This window comes from Camelus bactrianus, chromosome 6, assembly GCF_048773025.1.
Source record: "Camelus bactrianus isolate YW-2024 breed Bactrian camel chromosome 6, ASM4877302v1, whole genome shotgun sequence".
NCBI classification, from domain to species: Eukaryota; Metazoa; Chordata; class Mammalia; order Artiodactyla; family Camelidae; genus Camelus; species Camelus bactrianus.
Window position 1 is genome coordinate 93392142 of NC_133544.1, and position 14450 is coordinate 93406591.

The following is a 14450-nucleotide window of genomic DNA, read 5'->3' on the forward strand; positions in this document are numbered from 1 at the left end:
CTCAAGGGAGAGGTGAGACATTAGCGTCGTAAATTTGGTCGCAAGAAAGTTAGGATCATCCTCTCAACTGCTGTGGAGTAAGTGGAGTGGAACAGATGGCAGGGGAATTATTAAACTCTGAACAAAATTTTCCTGGAACCTATTCACTGGTTGTCTGGCGGGCCTAAAGTCTAAATTAGCTAGACAAAACTTTACCTTTAACGATAAGTGGGATGTTGTCATGAGGTAGTTCAGCAAGATAATCCTGACTTCCCTTTCAATTCAGATGCTATGAAACTTGGCATCAAAAACGTTTAGTTTGCTTGTAACTGCAAATCTCTCAATATCAGGGATTGGCTCCCTTACAGGTCCGTGAGCTGCTTGAGGGCAGGGGCCTCTTTGTTTCCTTTGTTTGTAGGCCAAGTCTGGCAAATTATCCAAAAAAATGTTTGAGATTTGACTGGAGGGATGGATGGATAAAATTGACATCATCAAACTTGTTGCTGGCATCCATAACAGCCACCAACTCCAGACAGCTTAAGACGTTCTTTTTAGGATGGCGATCTCCAATGTCACTATTGGATTCACTGGACACAGGGAAAGCTCTCTCTAAGTTTTCTTTGAAGGCGATTGGCAGAAATTTTTAGCGGTGGTAGGAAAGTTGTGCTGGTCTGAGTCCCTACGAGACGAGAAAACCAAAAAGGAACCGCCCCCTCCTTCCACGCCTAACTAATCTTACTACGCTCCAAAGACTACTGGTTTCACAGCAACGGAAACTCACTTCCGGCCTAACTAGGAAGTAAGAAAACCTGGGCTGGAAGCGGCCCCCTCGGAGAAATAACAGTACGAAGAGACCGTGCCCAAGCTCCTCCAGCACTAGAAATCAAGATCTCCTTTCCCCTACCTCTTCATGATTCATCTTGAGCTTATCCAGGCGCTAAGCGAGGGAATCAGTGGTGGGTAACAGGCCGTTACCTCCTGCCCCACCTTTCCCAAGCGGAGACTACAGGTCCCAGGATGCAGCTCTCCGTCTTCCGAGGAAAACGCCCATATGTCCCAGCATGCAACGCGCCTCACGTGCCGCTAGGATGATTTTTTTTTTTCTGTCCCGCCGAAACGAAGCAAAGCTTGCTGGGGCTTGTAGTCCTTGCGGTACCCTTCCCTGGGTTCTCAGTGCTGCTCCGTCCGGTCCCGCCTATTCTCTGCTCTCCTGGACCTTTAGGCTTGTCTTGGCCCATTTGAAGACCAGGAAGTTGATAAATCGCGAGGCTCGGCTGCTGAGAGACGGTGGCTCGGGTGGGACAGTCGCCAGGCATGGCGGAGCGTGAGGATGGAGCGGGTGTCGGGACTGCTCTCCTGGACGCTGAGCAGAGTCCTGTGGCTCTCGGGCCTCTTTGAGCGGGGAGCTGCCCGGCAGCCCCGGATCATGGAAGAGAAAGCGCTAGAGGTTTATGGTAATTAATTTTACCCACGGCAGCATTTGGCGGTTTACGTGGAGGCGGGGGTAACGAGGGCCTCACCTGAAGGGTGCGAATGGAATCCCGGGGTTTTGCCAGATGGCATTCGGGAGCGTGGGAAGCTTCTGCTCCGGGGTGCTAAGTCACGCGGGCATGTGGGTCTTTCAAGAACCTGGGCTCTTGCTAAACTTGGGGCAAGCCGATCCTGAAGGTCTCAGACGCTTCATTTCTCTTGTCTGCCCCACGTTCTAGTGGCCATCTCAAGACTTCTGGGCAGAGCAAGCGTCCAGGGTGCTTGGTTTGGAAGCAAAGCCGGCCTGGTTGCACTACTTGAGTCTTCTTCCTGTGCCTAGCCCCTAGACCCAAACTCCACCTCCTGCCACCGCCGAGGGCACTGCTAAATTGGGGACTGGCCCAAGGTCACAGCCACTCTCTTTTGCAGAGGCAGTAGGCACAGGTCCCTGAGAGTCTGGCTTGAACTTACGATTCCTTAGCACAGCCAAGCCCAAGCCTGGAGTGCAAAAAAGGGATACTCACATACGGTTATTTATATATATAAATATATATATTTATATTTATATTTTTATATATATATATATATTTCCATTATTCAACCCCTGGGACCATCTTAATCATATAGATGAGGAAACAAAGGTTTAGAGTGGTTAAACAACTACTTGGAGGCCACACTGCCAGCAAGGAGAGGGCAAAAACCAAAGCCCCTGTCTTCTTGATTCCAAACTTAGTGCACTTTTCATCACTTCACAATTGCTTTATGACTTGCCTTTTTTTGGACTTACTAGTATTGCTTTTGAAAACTAAAAAGACTGGATCTAACTAATGTTCAGAGATTTCTGCTGACGAAGGGTAAAAATCTAACCGCAAGAATACAAATATGCAGGTAAGGATTATAGACCTGTAGAAAAAAGCCTGGGATGTTAAAGACCTTTGAAGCTAATCCAGTTTACCTCCTGTTAGGGGCAAGACTTAATCAACCTCAGTCAAGTGATAAATATGAGTGGAATGATCTCTGCAAAGCAGATGGACACATTCCTGTCCTGTTAGGCCTCTATCTCCAGCATCTAGGGGCAGCAGGGCACTGGAGGTGCAACTTTAGAGGAGAGATAATTCTTGTCCTCAAACTTATATTGAATTCTTAAAACTTATATGCAGTAGAAGGCCATAGACCTGTATGAGAGATACAGAAATTCAGAGGAAGGAGAGACACTAATCTCTTGGAGGATCTGGAAAGACTTTAAGGAGAAGGAGTCACTACAGTTGGGCCTTGAAAAATTAGGAGGATCTGGACATATAAAGGGTAGAGGGCACACTAAGTGAGGACACTAGAGAAAAATTACGGAGGTGAGAAAATAACTTGTGTAGGGAATGCAGGTAGGCGGGGCTACAGGATAGGGTTTGCAGTTAACGGTGGAGGTGTGGTCAAAAATTGTTTTATGTAGGTTGGAATTGCATACTGAAAGTTTAAATATAAATGAAGAATTTACTATCAGTGCAGAGCCAGTAGAAGAATTTTAGTCAAGGGAGTAATGTGAGGAGAGCAACATTGCTTTCTTTCTTAAGAAATAAATCCAAATCACTAGAAAAGTAGAGAAGTTTAATAAGGGGTGAGATTTAATTTCAGGATTAAGTAGCATATAAACAACATAATGCAGCTTGTGTATATAAGTCTTACAGGGAAAGGCCTAGGATGAGGGGGAGCAAATTCCTTTTCAAAAAACCCTCTTTCCCTGAACCCCATGTTTCACAGCCTTGTGAGAGCCTTATCCTCTTTTTCCTGCCTCTGTTTTCAAATGCTGTTTCTAATCGAGTGATAAGCCCAGAGGGTGCCGGGGAGAGGATAGAGTTTGATTTGTTTTTTCCCAGCCGCATTTCTGATTACCGGGGTACTCTATAAATAATAGAACAAAACCTCGGGTTTGAGAACAAAAAGCCCATTTTATGTGAACTCCCTCTGCTTCTTTCTACCTCACCATTTCTCTTTATCATTCTCGTTTTCCATCTTTTTCTACAACCTCAGAGTAAGAAGGGAATCTTTTCCTCTCCAAGGCCAACCCAGACTCCTATATCTTTGGTCTCAGTCTCTTCTGCTAATTTTACTGGCCTCCTCTTCACCCCCCCCCCCATAAATTTTCAGTCTCTCTTCCTCTATTTGATCCTTCCCCTTGGGCTATAAAGGATACTCAAGTTCCTCTTATCCCTGTCATTGTTCTAGCTTTTTCTAAACCCACTGTCCCTTGTTTGCCCTTCCCTCTTTCCCTCCTGGAGCCCTCGGATTACATTTTCAGGTCCTACTCACTTACTCTTTTGGGAGCTGGCTTCCACCTTCACCTCACTACTGAAAATGCTTTCTTACAAGTGACCTCCTGAGTAACAGATCAAAGACCCGCTTTAGCTTTCGTTAACCTGAATTTTTCTGCAGCATTTGATGTTGTTAACCACTCCCCTCTTCCTCCTCTGCTTCTTTTTGCTTTTCTTCCTCCTTCTGATCCCTAAATTAGGTACTTCCCACAAACCTTGGGTCTTTTCCCCCTTACATTAGTGATTCTCCAACTAAGCTGCACATAAGATTAACCTGAGGAATTTTTTAAAAGTCTCAGTGACAAGGTCATACTATGAGTCAGTTAAATCAGAATTCCTGGGGGTAGGACTCCCACATCTGTTTTTGCTTTTGTTTGAAAGCATTTCTAATGATTCTGCTGTTCAGCCAAGTTTGCAAACTACTGGTCTTCTTATTGTTCTTTGTGAATCCCATGAATTCAACAACCCCTCTAGCCTTGGTTCTCTTAAACCTCATGCCACAGTTCAGTGTTTGCTGGAATGTCCCATTGGTTTGTCCCCTAAGCATCTCAGAATTATTACATATAAAATGTAATCCATTTGCTGCAGCTCCCCCCTCCCCAAATTTCTTCTTTTATTTTCTGTCCTTTTTTTTTTCCCATTCTATCTTTATTCTCCCAGACACTTAAACTTAAAATCTGAGCCATTCCTTTTCTCCCTTTCCTTGTCTTCAGTATTCAAACAGGTGTTTGATTTTGTTGATTCTGCCTCTGAAATTACTTCTTCATCTGTCCCCTCCTCTCTGTTATCATGGTCAGTCATGTCCTTGTTTTTCAGCTGGTATCCTTGGCTCTGCTCCTCTGTTCTGAGTCTGCCTTCTGGTAGATGAGTTATCAGCTGACAGGGTCATGCTGTCCATGTCACTCACTTGTTCAGAACCTCTGGAGGACATCCTATTGCCTCTGGCTGGCCCTAAAAGACCCTTGATGATCAGGCCCAAACTTTTATAACTTCTTCACTTAGGCTGAGTTCCTGGTAAACTAAACTTGTTCTTTACTTTCCTTCAACTTAAATGTCAAATGTTGAAATGTTACCCATTTTTAAAGACTTGATTCAGATTCCACTTCCATGAATCCTGATACTACATTCTCCCAAACTGAAAGTTATTTCTTCCTCTTGAACTTCTGTGACACTTTCCCCTTTCTTGTATTTTCTCTGCAATTTTAGATCCAAGAAACTGGACATGATCTAATAATAATCTGAGAAAATGGTTTTCTTAAAAGGAGACTAGTCATGAAAATTTCCTTCAGAAATCTGGGGAGTGGCTGTACTCTTTGCTCAAACAAATAGAAGTCAGTGTTTGGATTAGGACTGGCAAAATGATTTGTATTCAGTATATTCATGTTTTAACATAAAACCTTGTCTCTGACGATTCTTTAGATTTGATTCGAACTATCCGGGACCCAGAGAAGCCCAATACTTTAGAAGAACTGGAAGTGGTGACGGAAAGTTGTGTGGAGGTTCAGGAGAGAAATGAAGATGACTATTTGGTTATTATCAGGTTCACGCCAACAGTACCTCATTGCTCTTTGGCAACTCTTATTGGTAAGACTTTATATCCATATATATTATAATTAAAAAATTTTTAAAAACCATTTTATTTATTTAACTTTGGGGAGGGTATCTTTGATGATTTTTTTTTTTAAATGGAGATACTGGGGATGGAACCCAGGACCTTGTGCATGCTAAGCATGTGTGCTGTTTTTTAATTTTAAATTATTCTAGATGATACTGACCCACAATGACAATTAGCATCATGTGTCACACTTTATGGTTTAATAGTTTCTGTAGTTCTCACGATTAGCTTGTGAGAAAGTTAATATTATCTTAATTTTATAGATGAGGAACCTAAGGCTCAGAGACTTTAAGTGACTTGCTCAGAATCATATAGCCAGGAAATCGTGAAGCTAAGGCTCCAGCCCAGCTCTCCTGACTTTAAGTGTGTGTCTCCTTTAGTTGCACCCTGCTGCTTCTTTAAGGTGTCCATGCTTACAGTCAGTGGAGGCTGAGTGCAGGCCAGCTCCTCTCCTCAGTCCTGGAGACTGGGATGGGTGTTGTCACACTAGCACTCTGCCCTCATCATCTTCTCCTTTTAGGTACTCTGGCATGGGCAGAAGTCCTGGTGGGAGGGTATGTTTTTAGGTAGTTTTCTTTTTGAGAGGCTGCATTCCCAATATGTTGGATTAGTTAGCAGTAAGATATACAGTAGGTATGTTTTGAATATACACTTTGTTAAAAAAAAGACACAGAAAGTTTATTTCAAGCCAAATGTTTATCAGTAGGAGATCAATTAAATAATCAATGATAGTGTATATTAACAATAGAATAGTATGCAGCTATGAAAAAGAATGAAGGAAGCTCTCCTTGTACTAATATGGAAATATTTCTGTGACATAGAAATAATATTGCTATATTTGTGTAAAGAAAGGCAAAAATATACATTTATATTTGATGGCATATCATGAAGAAAACATAAGAAATGAGGGGGTGGGCATTAGTGATGGTGGGAGCTGGTCAGATGGGGGACAAGGTGGGAGGGAGAATTTACTGTATACCTTTTTATATTTTTAAGTTTTTGAACATTGGGAATACTATCTATTTAAATATAGACAAGTTTATAAAGAAGATTGAAAAGGTAAATATTTGATTATTGTTCTGCTACTATTGTGATTTCTGTCTTTCTCTTCTCACTTGTTGGACCTGGAATCCTTCCATAAGTGGTTTCCAGCGTATGGGCCACATCTTGAGGGACTAGAGTGTCTGTGAATCCATAGATACTGTCATGGTTATAAAATTCCAATGTTAGAAAAAACATTTTTGAATGCATATTTATTTTTTTGTCATTGGACATTTTCTGAATCAACAGATATTGAAAGTACTGCTGCTATCCTGATGTGAAGGGCATGTCTTAAAATACTTTGGTATTTAAGTCCTTAAATAGAAGGACCATTACCTGTCTTTAAGAGCCTATAGCAAGTTGATTTATCAAAAAGTAATATTTATTTTCTTTTTTTAATTAATAAAAGTAACAATATTTGCTGGCAGTAATTTTGAAACTCCACAAAAGTGTAAAGAAAATTTTAAAGAGTTGCCACAAGAATATGTGCTCTTAAAAAAAAAAAAAGAGAGAATATGTGCTCTAGGCTAAAATTCCAGCTCTATCAGCTCTGTCCCTCTATGGCTTTGGGCAAGTTACTTAATCTTTCTGAGCCTGTTTCCTTATCTGTAAAATAGTGATAATATGAGTAACTGCAGAGTTGTAAGGATTAAGTAATAGAAAGCATGAAATAGATGAGGTATGTTTTTTATTTCTCCTTAGATATTATTCTTTATTATATGGTCATATACTGGGGGGAGGGTATAGCTCAGGTGGTAGAGCGCATGCTTAGCATGCATGAGGTCCTGAGTTCAAACCCCGGCACCTCCTTTAAAAATAAATAAATCTAGTTACCTTCCTCCCCAAATTAAAAATAATTAAGTAATACAAACATAAATAAATAAAATATTATATGGTCATATAGATTATATGCTAGTCACATTAATATGTCATCATTTTAATAACCAATTTAGATTACTTCTAGCTTTCCACAACTATAAATAATACTGTGATGAACAGCTTTAGATGTAAATATTTTTATTTATCTCTGCTTATTACTTCAGGATAAATTCCTGTAAGTGGGATTACTGGGTCATATGTTATAAATATTTTTAAATCTCTAGGTACATATTAGCAAATCCTTATTTATTTATTTATTTATTTATTTATTTATTTATTTATTTATTTATTTTAAATCCTTATTTAAAAGTTTATACTCTTTGACCCAGGAGTTAAGAAAATAACTCTGTAGAAAAAAATAGTAGCATGTACAAAACATTTATGGTAAATTTATAATAATGAAGCCTGGAAGAAACTGTAGTATCTGTTAATAAGGAAATGACATCAGTATCATGGAATTTCATATTTCTGTTCAAAGTGATGCATATATTCAAGGAATCAAAGTATCTGGTAAATGTATGAAAATACTTGAATGATAAGTTGAATTTGCATTTTGATGCAGTTACTGAAAAACTGTGTTTATGTGGACAAAGATTGAGAGAGCACAAGAAATAAAAATAACTGTATGTAAAGGTCCCAGGATTAGACTATGGTTGATATTTTCAGATCTGTACACTTCTTGAAAGGAATTTTGTCACTTTTTTGGCCCTTTTGATACAGGTTTCAGTTAAGACCTGTGGCTTTTTAGAGGGTAGGTTAGTGATGTATCATAGCAATCGTGTTCCATCAATGTGATGGAACACTTGATGAAGACAGCCCTCTTTCTGGCTGATGTGTTAGGAGGCATTTCCTATGAGCAGGTAGTACTAAGCAGAGAAAGGCACCTGAATAAGAGTTCCACCCTGACTACTTAGGTTGTCACCACATTGACCCTGGTGAGTAATTTGAAATCAAGGAATACTCAAGCATGTGAGTGGGTAGGGCAGAGAAATGAATTGATAATCTTTTATGTTAACTTAGGCAAGAATGGCTGAAGGCAGGTGTGGTCCGATGTGTAGGGTTTAGGATTGAAGAGTCTAGGTTTAGCTTCCAGCTCTACCACTTGTTAGCCACGTGATGTTGAACATATCACTTATCTTGGTTCCTGGCTGTAAAACGAAAATGATAAAACAGTAATAGCTAACATTTATTGGATACTTAATGTGTGTCACCACTGTTTTAAGCACATTGTATAACAGTTTATTTATAGTAGTCCTATTATAATACTTGTTTTACAGGTGAGGAAACTGAAGCTCAGAGAGGTTGAGTAATTCACCCAGGGTCACACAGCTAGTATGTAGTGGAGCCACTTTTGAACCCAAAGTGTCTATCTCAGTTACGCTGTCCTGCCTATCTTGAGGGTACTGAAACTCAAGAAAGTGTTCTGTGAATTGTAAAACAGTTATTATTTACTTTATGAGTAAAATACCTCCCAGCAGTGACTAGAACACATGAGGATGCTCAGATGGAACATAAGTAACAAATTAAGGAGACAATGTGGGAGCAGAGGGAGGGGAACCCTCCAGATAAGCTTTAAGGCAGATACTCTTCTTAAGGAAATTACATATTTTCTTTAGCAATCCCTAATATTTATTATGGAATTACTGTGTTCTAGACTCTAAGGTGGGCCTAGTGTCATTGTAGCTCATCTAATCCTTTCTCCTTTTCTGAAATTTTTCGTATGATTCTGTTAGAAAACCTAATGGTACCTAGAAAACCAAAAGCAAATTAATTTCATACCTCCCCCAAAGATAGGTACTCTAATAACAATTATATTTTGCTGTGTTGGGATGGTTTGGGGATTTTGTTATTGTTTATTTTAATCAAGCCAAAATACCAAGAAAATGTTTCTTATAGCAAACAAGCCCTTATGTGTTAGTTGGGAGAGGAAATAAATTGCTCCAGATAAATGCCTGCAAAGCCAGAGAACTAGAAATTCACTCTGACTCTATTTTTCGAAAACTCATTACTGAAACACTTTCTCTTCATAATAAACGCAGTTGGATTTATCTTTTGTGTCTGGGGGTGCAGATTTAGTTAAAGTTATATTCCTTATTTTGTGGTGGGGGAGAAGTGGAACGTTGGGCACTGAGGCTCTGTTCTAAACTGACTTTTAATTTCTCTCAAAAGTCTCAACTGGGAAAAAAAATTACTGAACTGTGACTTAGCATTGTGGTGATAAACTGAACTTCAGAGGAGCTTGTTTTAGGAAAACAACTCTATTTGTACCTTGCAGGCATAGAGGATTCCAAATTTGAGAGATTGCTTGTGGTTCTTTTTAAATGGCTCTCACTTGGTTTTAAGGATTTGCATGGCCTGGCCTGTTGTGGGCATTCAGTAAAGTTTAATGAGTGAATTTATCTAAAGTTGCTACCAAGCTGTTTTCAGGTACCATATTGTATGGAGACACCTAGAACACAGCTGTATGCTTTTTTAAGAACCAATAAGAGGAGTTAATTGGGGCTTTTTTTTTTTTTTTTTCTTTTTCCACCGCAGGGCTGTGCTTAAGAGTAAAACTTCAGCGGTGTTTACCGTTTAAACATAAGGTAAGGAGGATGTTTTAAAACAGCTTTATTGCGATTTGATTCACATGTCATACAACCATCTATTTAAAGTGTAGAATTTAATGGTATTTAGTATATTCACATTATTGTACAGCCATCACTACTACCAGTTTTGAAACATTTTCATCATCCCAGTAAAAAACCCCATACCAATAAGCAGTCACTCCCCCATTTCTCCCCAACCCTCTCCCATCCCTAGGCAACCACTAATGTACTTTTGTCTCTAGATTCGCCTATTCTGGGTGTTTCGTTTAAATGGAATCATATAACTTGTGATCTCTTAAGACTGACTTCTTTCACTTAGAATAATATTTTCAGAACCCATCCATACTTGTATCAGTATTTCATTCTTTTTATTGCCTTATACTAGTCTGTTGTGTGGCTACATCACATTTTATTTACCTGTTTTATTAGTTGATGGACATTTGGGTTGTTTCCACTTTTTGTCTTTTATGAATAATGCTGCTGTAAAACATTTGTGTGCGAGTGTTTGTGTGGGCGTATGTTTTCATTTCTTTTCTACCTTTGAGCGGATTTGCTGGATCCTATGGTAACTCTGTATTTAATCTTTTAAGGAACTGCCAATCTGTTTTCCACAACCACTTCACCTTCTTACTCTCCCACCAGCAGTGTGTGAGGGTTCTGATTTCTCCACGTCTTTGCCAACTCTTACTACGATTCTCTGTCTTTTTCATTATAACCATCCCCAGGGTGTGTGAGGTGACATGTCATTGGTTTTGAGTCTTCCACGCACCAAACTGTTTAGTGTCCCTGAGGTACAGTTCGCATAGGAACAGCAGAGTAAATACTTGACTTTTCTCCTTTATTGACCATTTTTCAGAATAACGAGTCATACATAATTTTAAATGAGTATAGAGTGACTTTACGCCTGTTACTTTGTTACTTAGAATAAGAGGTAGTATTGCACCACAAGGAGAGTTCATATGGTGTTTTGTCTTTTAAAGAAGAGAGGACTGGGTGATCTCTAAGGGCTCTTTTAGCCATAATAGGCTGTGATTTTTTTTTTCCCTGATGAAGAACATTTATCTCAGTAGTAAAGAAGTGTATGAGAATTAGAGGATATGTTCCAGTGTTCTCTGAAGAGTCGACCTATAGCATGACTTATTTTCCACAAGATTTGCAACAATTTTGTGGGTTTATCTCAGAAGCTCTTATTCTTGGAGGTTCACTAATTTGAGGGAGTTAATGCAGCAGGGCCAGGAGGGATAGCTTAACCAATATTGTACTAGAGAATAAATTTATCAAGATAATAATAGATGAGAAAAGGAGGATACTGAAGACTGTATATTGTGATCCCATTTTTGTAAAGGAAGCAATAAAAAGAAACTTCCAACATTGGGGGTTGCGTGGGTGTGGGTGTGAAATCTGTTAGATTATGTGGGTACAGAGGAAAATAAAGAAGAAACTACCCTGGGTTATTAATGTGGCTTTCTTGTGGGGTGGGGCAGGGAGGAAGTTTAGATACTGATGTGGGAGGAGGAGGTACAGAGGAGAGATATCCATGAAGGAAACATGTATGAGATCTCACATGTGTAAAATTGTATGTTTGTATTCATAAAAAAGTAATTAATGGGAATCCCCCCTGCAGGCCTTCCCCAGATGACCAAAATGAAAAATCCTACTAGTTTCATCCCTTGTTTTAGAGAGGAACGTACAGATTGATCCTCAAAGTCTTTGATGTTGGAAACAGGACTTCGGCTTTCGTCCTTAGACTCTTGAGTCCGTTGTTCATTCCTACTCACCCATCATCTTAGAATGCTCTGAATGTTTTGCTTTCAATTTACTTTTTCCTAGTTGGAAATCTACATTTCTGAAGGAACTCACTCAACTGAGGAAGACAGTAAGTGAATTTTGAACCATTATTAGAAAACAGCTTCAGATAGTACTGTATCTTGGATGCCAGGTCATTCTGCCAGCCGAGTATCTACTGAGTCATTTGCAAAAAAGTTACAAAATCAGTTATTAGTTCTTCCTTGAGGTGGGGAAACCTGGGCATATCAAGGACGAAATTTTTTCAGTGGGGCTCTGGGTGAACTAGAGTTAGGCCCTGTGGATACTGACTGGTTTAGGCCAGTGGCTACACATCTGTAAAGAATATCCAGCTCCAGGAGCCTCGACTTACAAGCTCTAAAGAGACCTTGATTCTTTTCTTTGGTGGCAGGACAGAGAGCTGTGTACTTGAAATTGAAATCAAAGATCTAGCGAGTAAAGCTTTAGGGAATCTTGGCAGAGGTGTTGTCTTTCTGGGTTAATGTATTAAAATGGGGGAAGAGGACCCTTTTTGTATAAAGGATCTCTGGCCAACAGGGAGAAATAAGGCAGCAGCCATTTAGAAATAGCAGAGGTGGGGTTCAGGAAAAGCAAAAGTGGAATCATTGGGTTTTTTTTTTCTCTTTAAGTCTCCCTTTCAGAACTTATGGATAATTAGTGAAAACCAGCTTTAAGTTCTCAAGGAGTTAAATTCTGTTTTAACAGGCTGATAAAAAATACTGTCTGTTGCTGTATATTGACACAGTTCTGCTAACTTTTGCCTGTGTGTTTTGCAGTCAACAAGCAGATAAATGACAAAGAGCGAGTGGCAGCTGCAATGGAGAACCCCAATTTACGGGAAATCGTGGAACAGTGTGTCCTTGAACCTGACTAATCACTGTTTCAAGAGCCACTGAACTGTAATCATTTGATATATTTGGTTAAACTCTTTGTAAAGGTGATTTGTACCTCAAAGCATTTTTTTTTTAAAGGATGATTTCCAAGCAAGATTTAATTACAAGGTAGTACCTAGTTTGTTCAGTGTATAACATTCTCAGGATTTGTAACGCTTAAATGATCAGAGAGAAAAATATTTTCTAGTTATTATGTGTAAGATGAGTTGCTATTTTTCTGATGCCCATCCTGATACAACTAATTTTCATGTCAAGTATTTACCGTGCCCAAATGTGTTCACTTTCAATCATTACTCTGTAAAATAAATAAAACAGAGATGATTCTTATACACACCTTGAAATGTTTTTATTGAATTGTAAATTTCAGTGTAAATGTCAGTACTAAAAGATATTTCCAAAGCTTTATTTTCCGATTATTATGTAGAAACAGAGACAGGAGAACTAAAAAGAACCCTTAAGATCAGGCCTAGGTCCTACCTTCCTTCAAGAAGAGTCCTGGACCCATTTATAGATAAGGAACAAATGTGGAGAGGCCAGATGACATATGTAATTTTGAAGATCAAGAAGTCACCAAAGAAATTTTGATTAAACCAATCTAAATTTCTGGTCTCCTTCTTTACTTGGACTTTGTTCAAGTTTGTTTTAGGGATAAGGGTCATTTGAAGCGTAGTAGGTTGTGGTAGGAAGCCTCCAAAACAGCCCCCACGGTCCTTGATTCCTGGTATTCATGCCCTTGAATAGTTGCATCCATATGGAACCAGAGCTGGTTGCCATGACTAATAAAGAATTAGAAGTGACAGTGTGTAGCTTCTGAGGCTAGATCATAAAAGATACTAGCTGCTTTCACCTTGACCTCTTGAGTAGCTCATTCTGTGAGAATCCGGCTGCTATGTCATGAGAACACTCAAGCAGCCCCATGGAGACTTCCACATGGAGAGGAATGGAGGCCTTCCACCGCCAACGAGCACCAATTGCAAACCATATAAGTGGACCATGTTGGAAGCCATCCTCCAGCCTCAGTCAGGCTGACATCTTGACTGGAACCACACACACCCCGAGCCAGAACTCCTGAATTCCTGACCCAGAGAAGCTGTGAACGATAATAAATGTTTCTTGTTTACACCACTAAGTTTTACGGTATTTTGTTATGCAGCAGTAGGTAACTAATACACAAGTTATTAGAGTGGAACTCTTCTGTTTCAAATTTAATTGAGGGTTCTAAGAGGAAACTATGAGAACTTGTTCCATGGCTCTTGAACCCCTTTATCCACTTCAAGAATATAAGTTTTGAGAGAACAGAGAGGATTTGGTAATAAGATTGATGAAGAGATTTCTTTGGATAAAGCTGTTACTATGCTGAGTTCCAACCCCCATTTTGGCAGAAGGGTGAGGAAGTGACACCTGCTACCGCTATCGCTGAGAGGAATTTCAAGGGGACAGCTCAAGAGAGTTTGGAAATGTGTTCTCTGCAGTTGGGAGACCCAGAAAAGTGGTGCCTGACTCAGGTCTGAGAAATCAAGCAGAAATGGGCTGAGGGCTGGGGCCTGACTCCCGCCCAGAAAGTCTGGAGGGTGAGAGAAAGGCAAGGCTAGGTACTTTGATGACAGAGCCCTGGAGGCAAGGTATACACGAATGTTTCTCATGGACCATGCTCTGGGGTCACATTTGACTAGATAATTCAGTGCAATGAGACTGTATAATTAAAAGTGACAGGAACTAAGCAAAAAGTAAAATAATTTAAAAATAAACATGATAAAAATTTTTAAATGTTTTAAAAATAAATAAAAGTGACAGGAAGACTTAATCTGACAAAAATCTTGTGTCTGCCCAAATCTTCACCCATGGGCAGAGGACGATCATACCTTCTCAACAA

At 39.6% G+C, this 14450-nt stretch overlaps 1 protein-coding gene across 1 annotated transcript; it reads left to right on the plus strand.

Moving 5' to 3' along the window:
- Window positions 1-1097: 1097 nt before the first annotated feature.
- On the plus strand, window positions 1098-12908 carry CIAO2A (cytosolic iron-sulfur assembly component 2A). The gene is made up of 5 exons (XM_010955129.3): window positions 1098-1433; window positions 5175-5339; window positions 9826-9875; window positions 11709-11754; window positions 12461-12908. The coding sequence occupies exons 1-5, from the start codon at window positions 1310-1312 to the stop codon at window positions 12556-12558; spliced, it is 483 nt and encodes a 160-aa protein (XP_010953431.1). The 5' UTR covers window positions 1098-1309; the 3' UTR covers window positions 12559-12908.
- Window positions 12909-14450: the final 1542 nt, after the last annotated feature.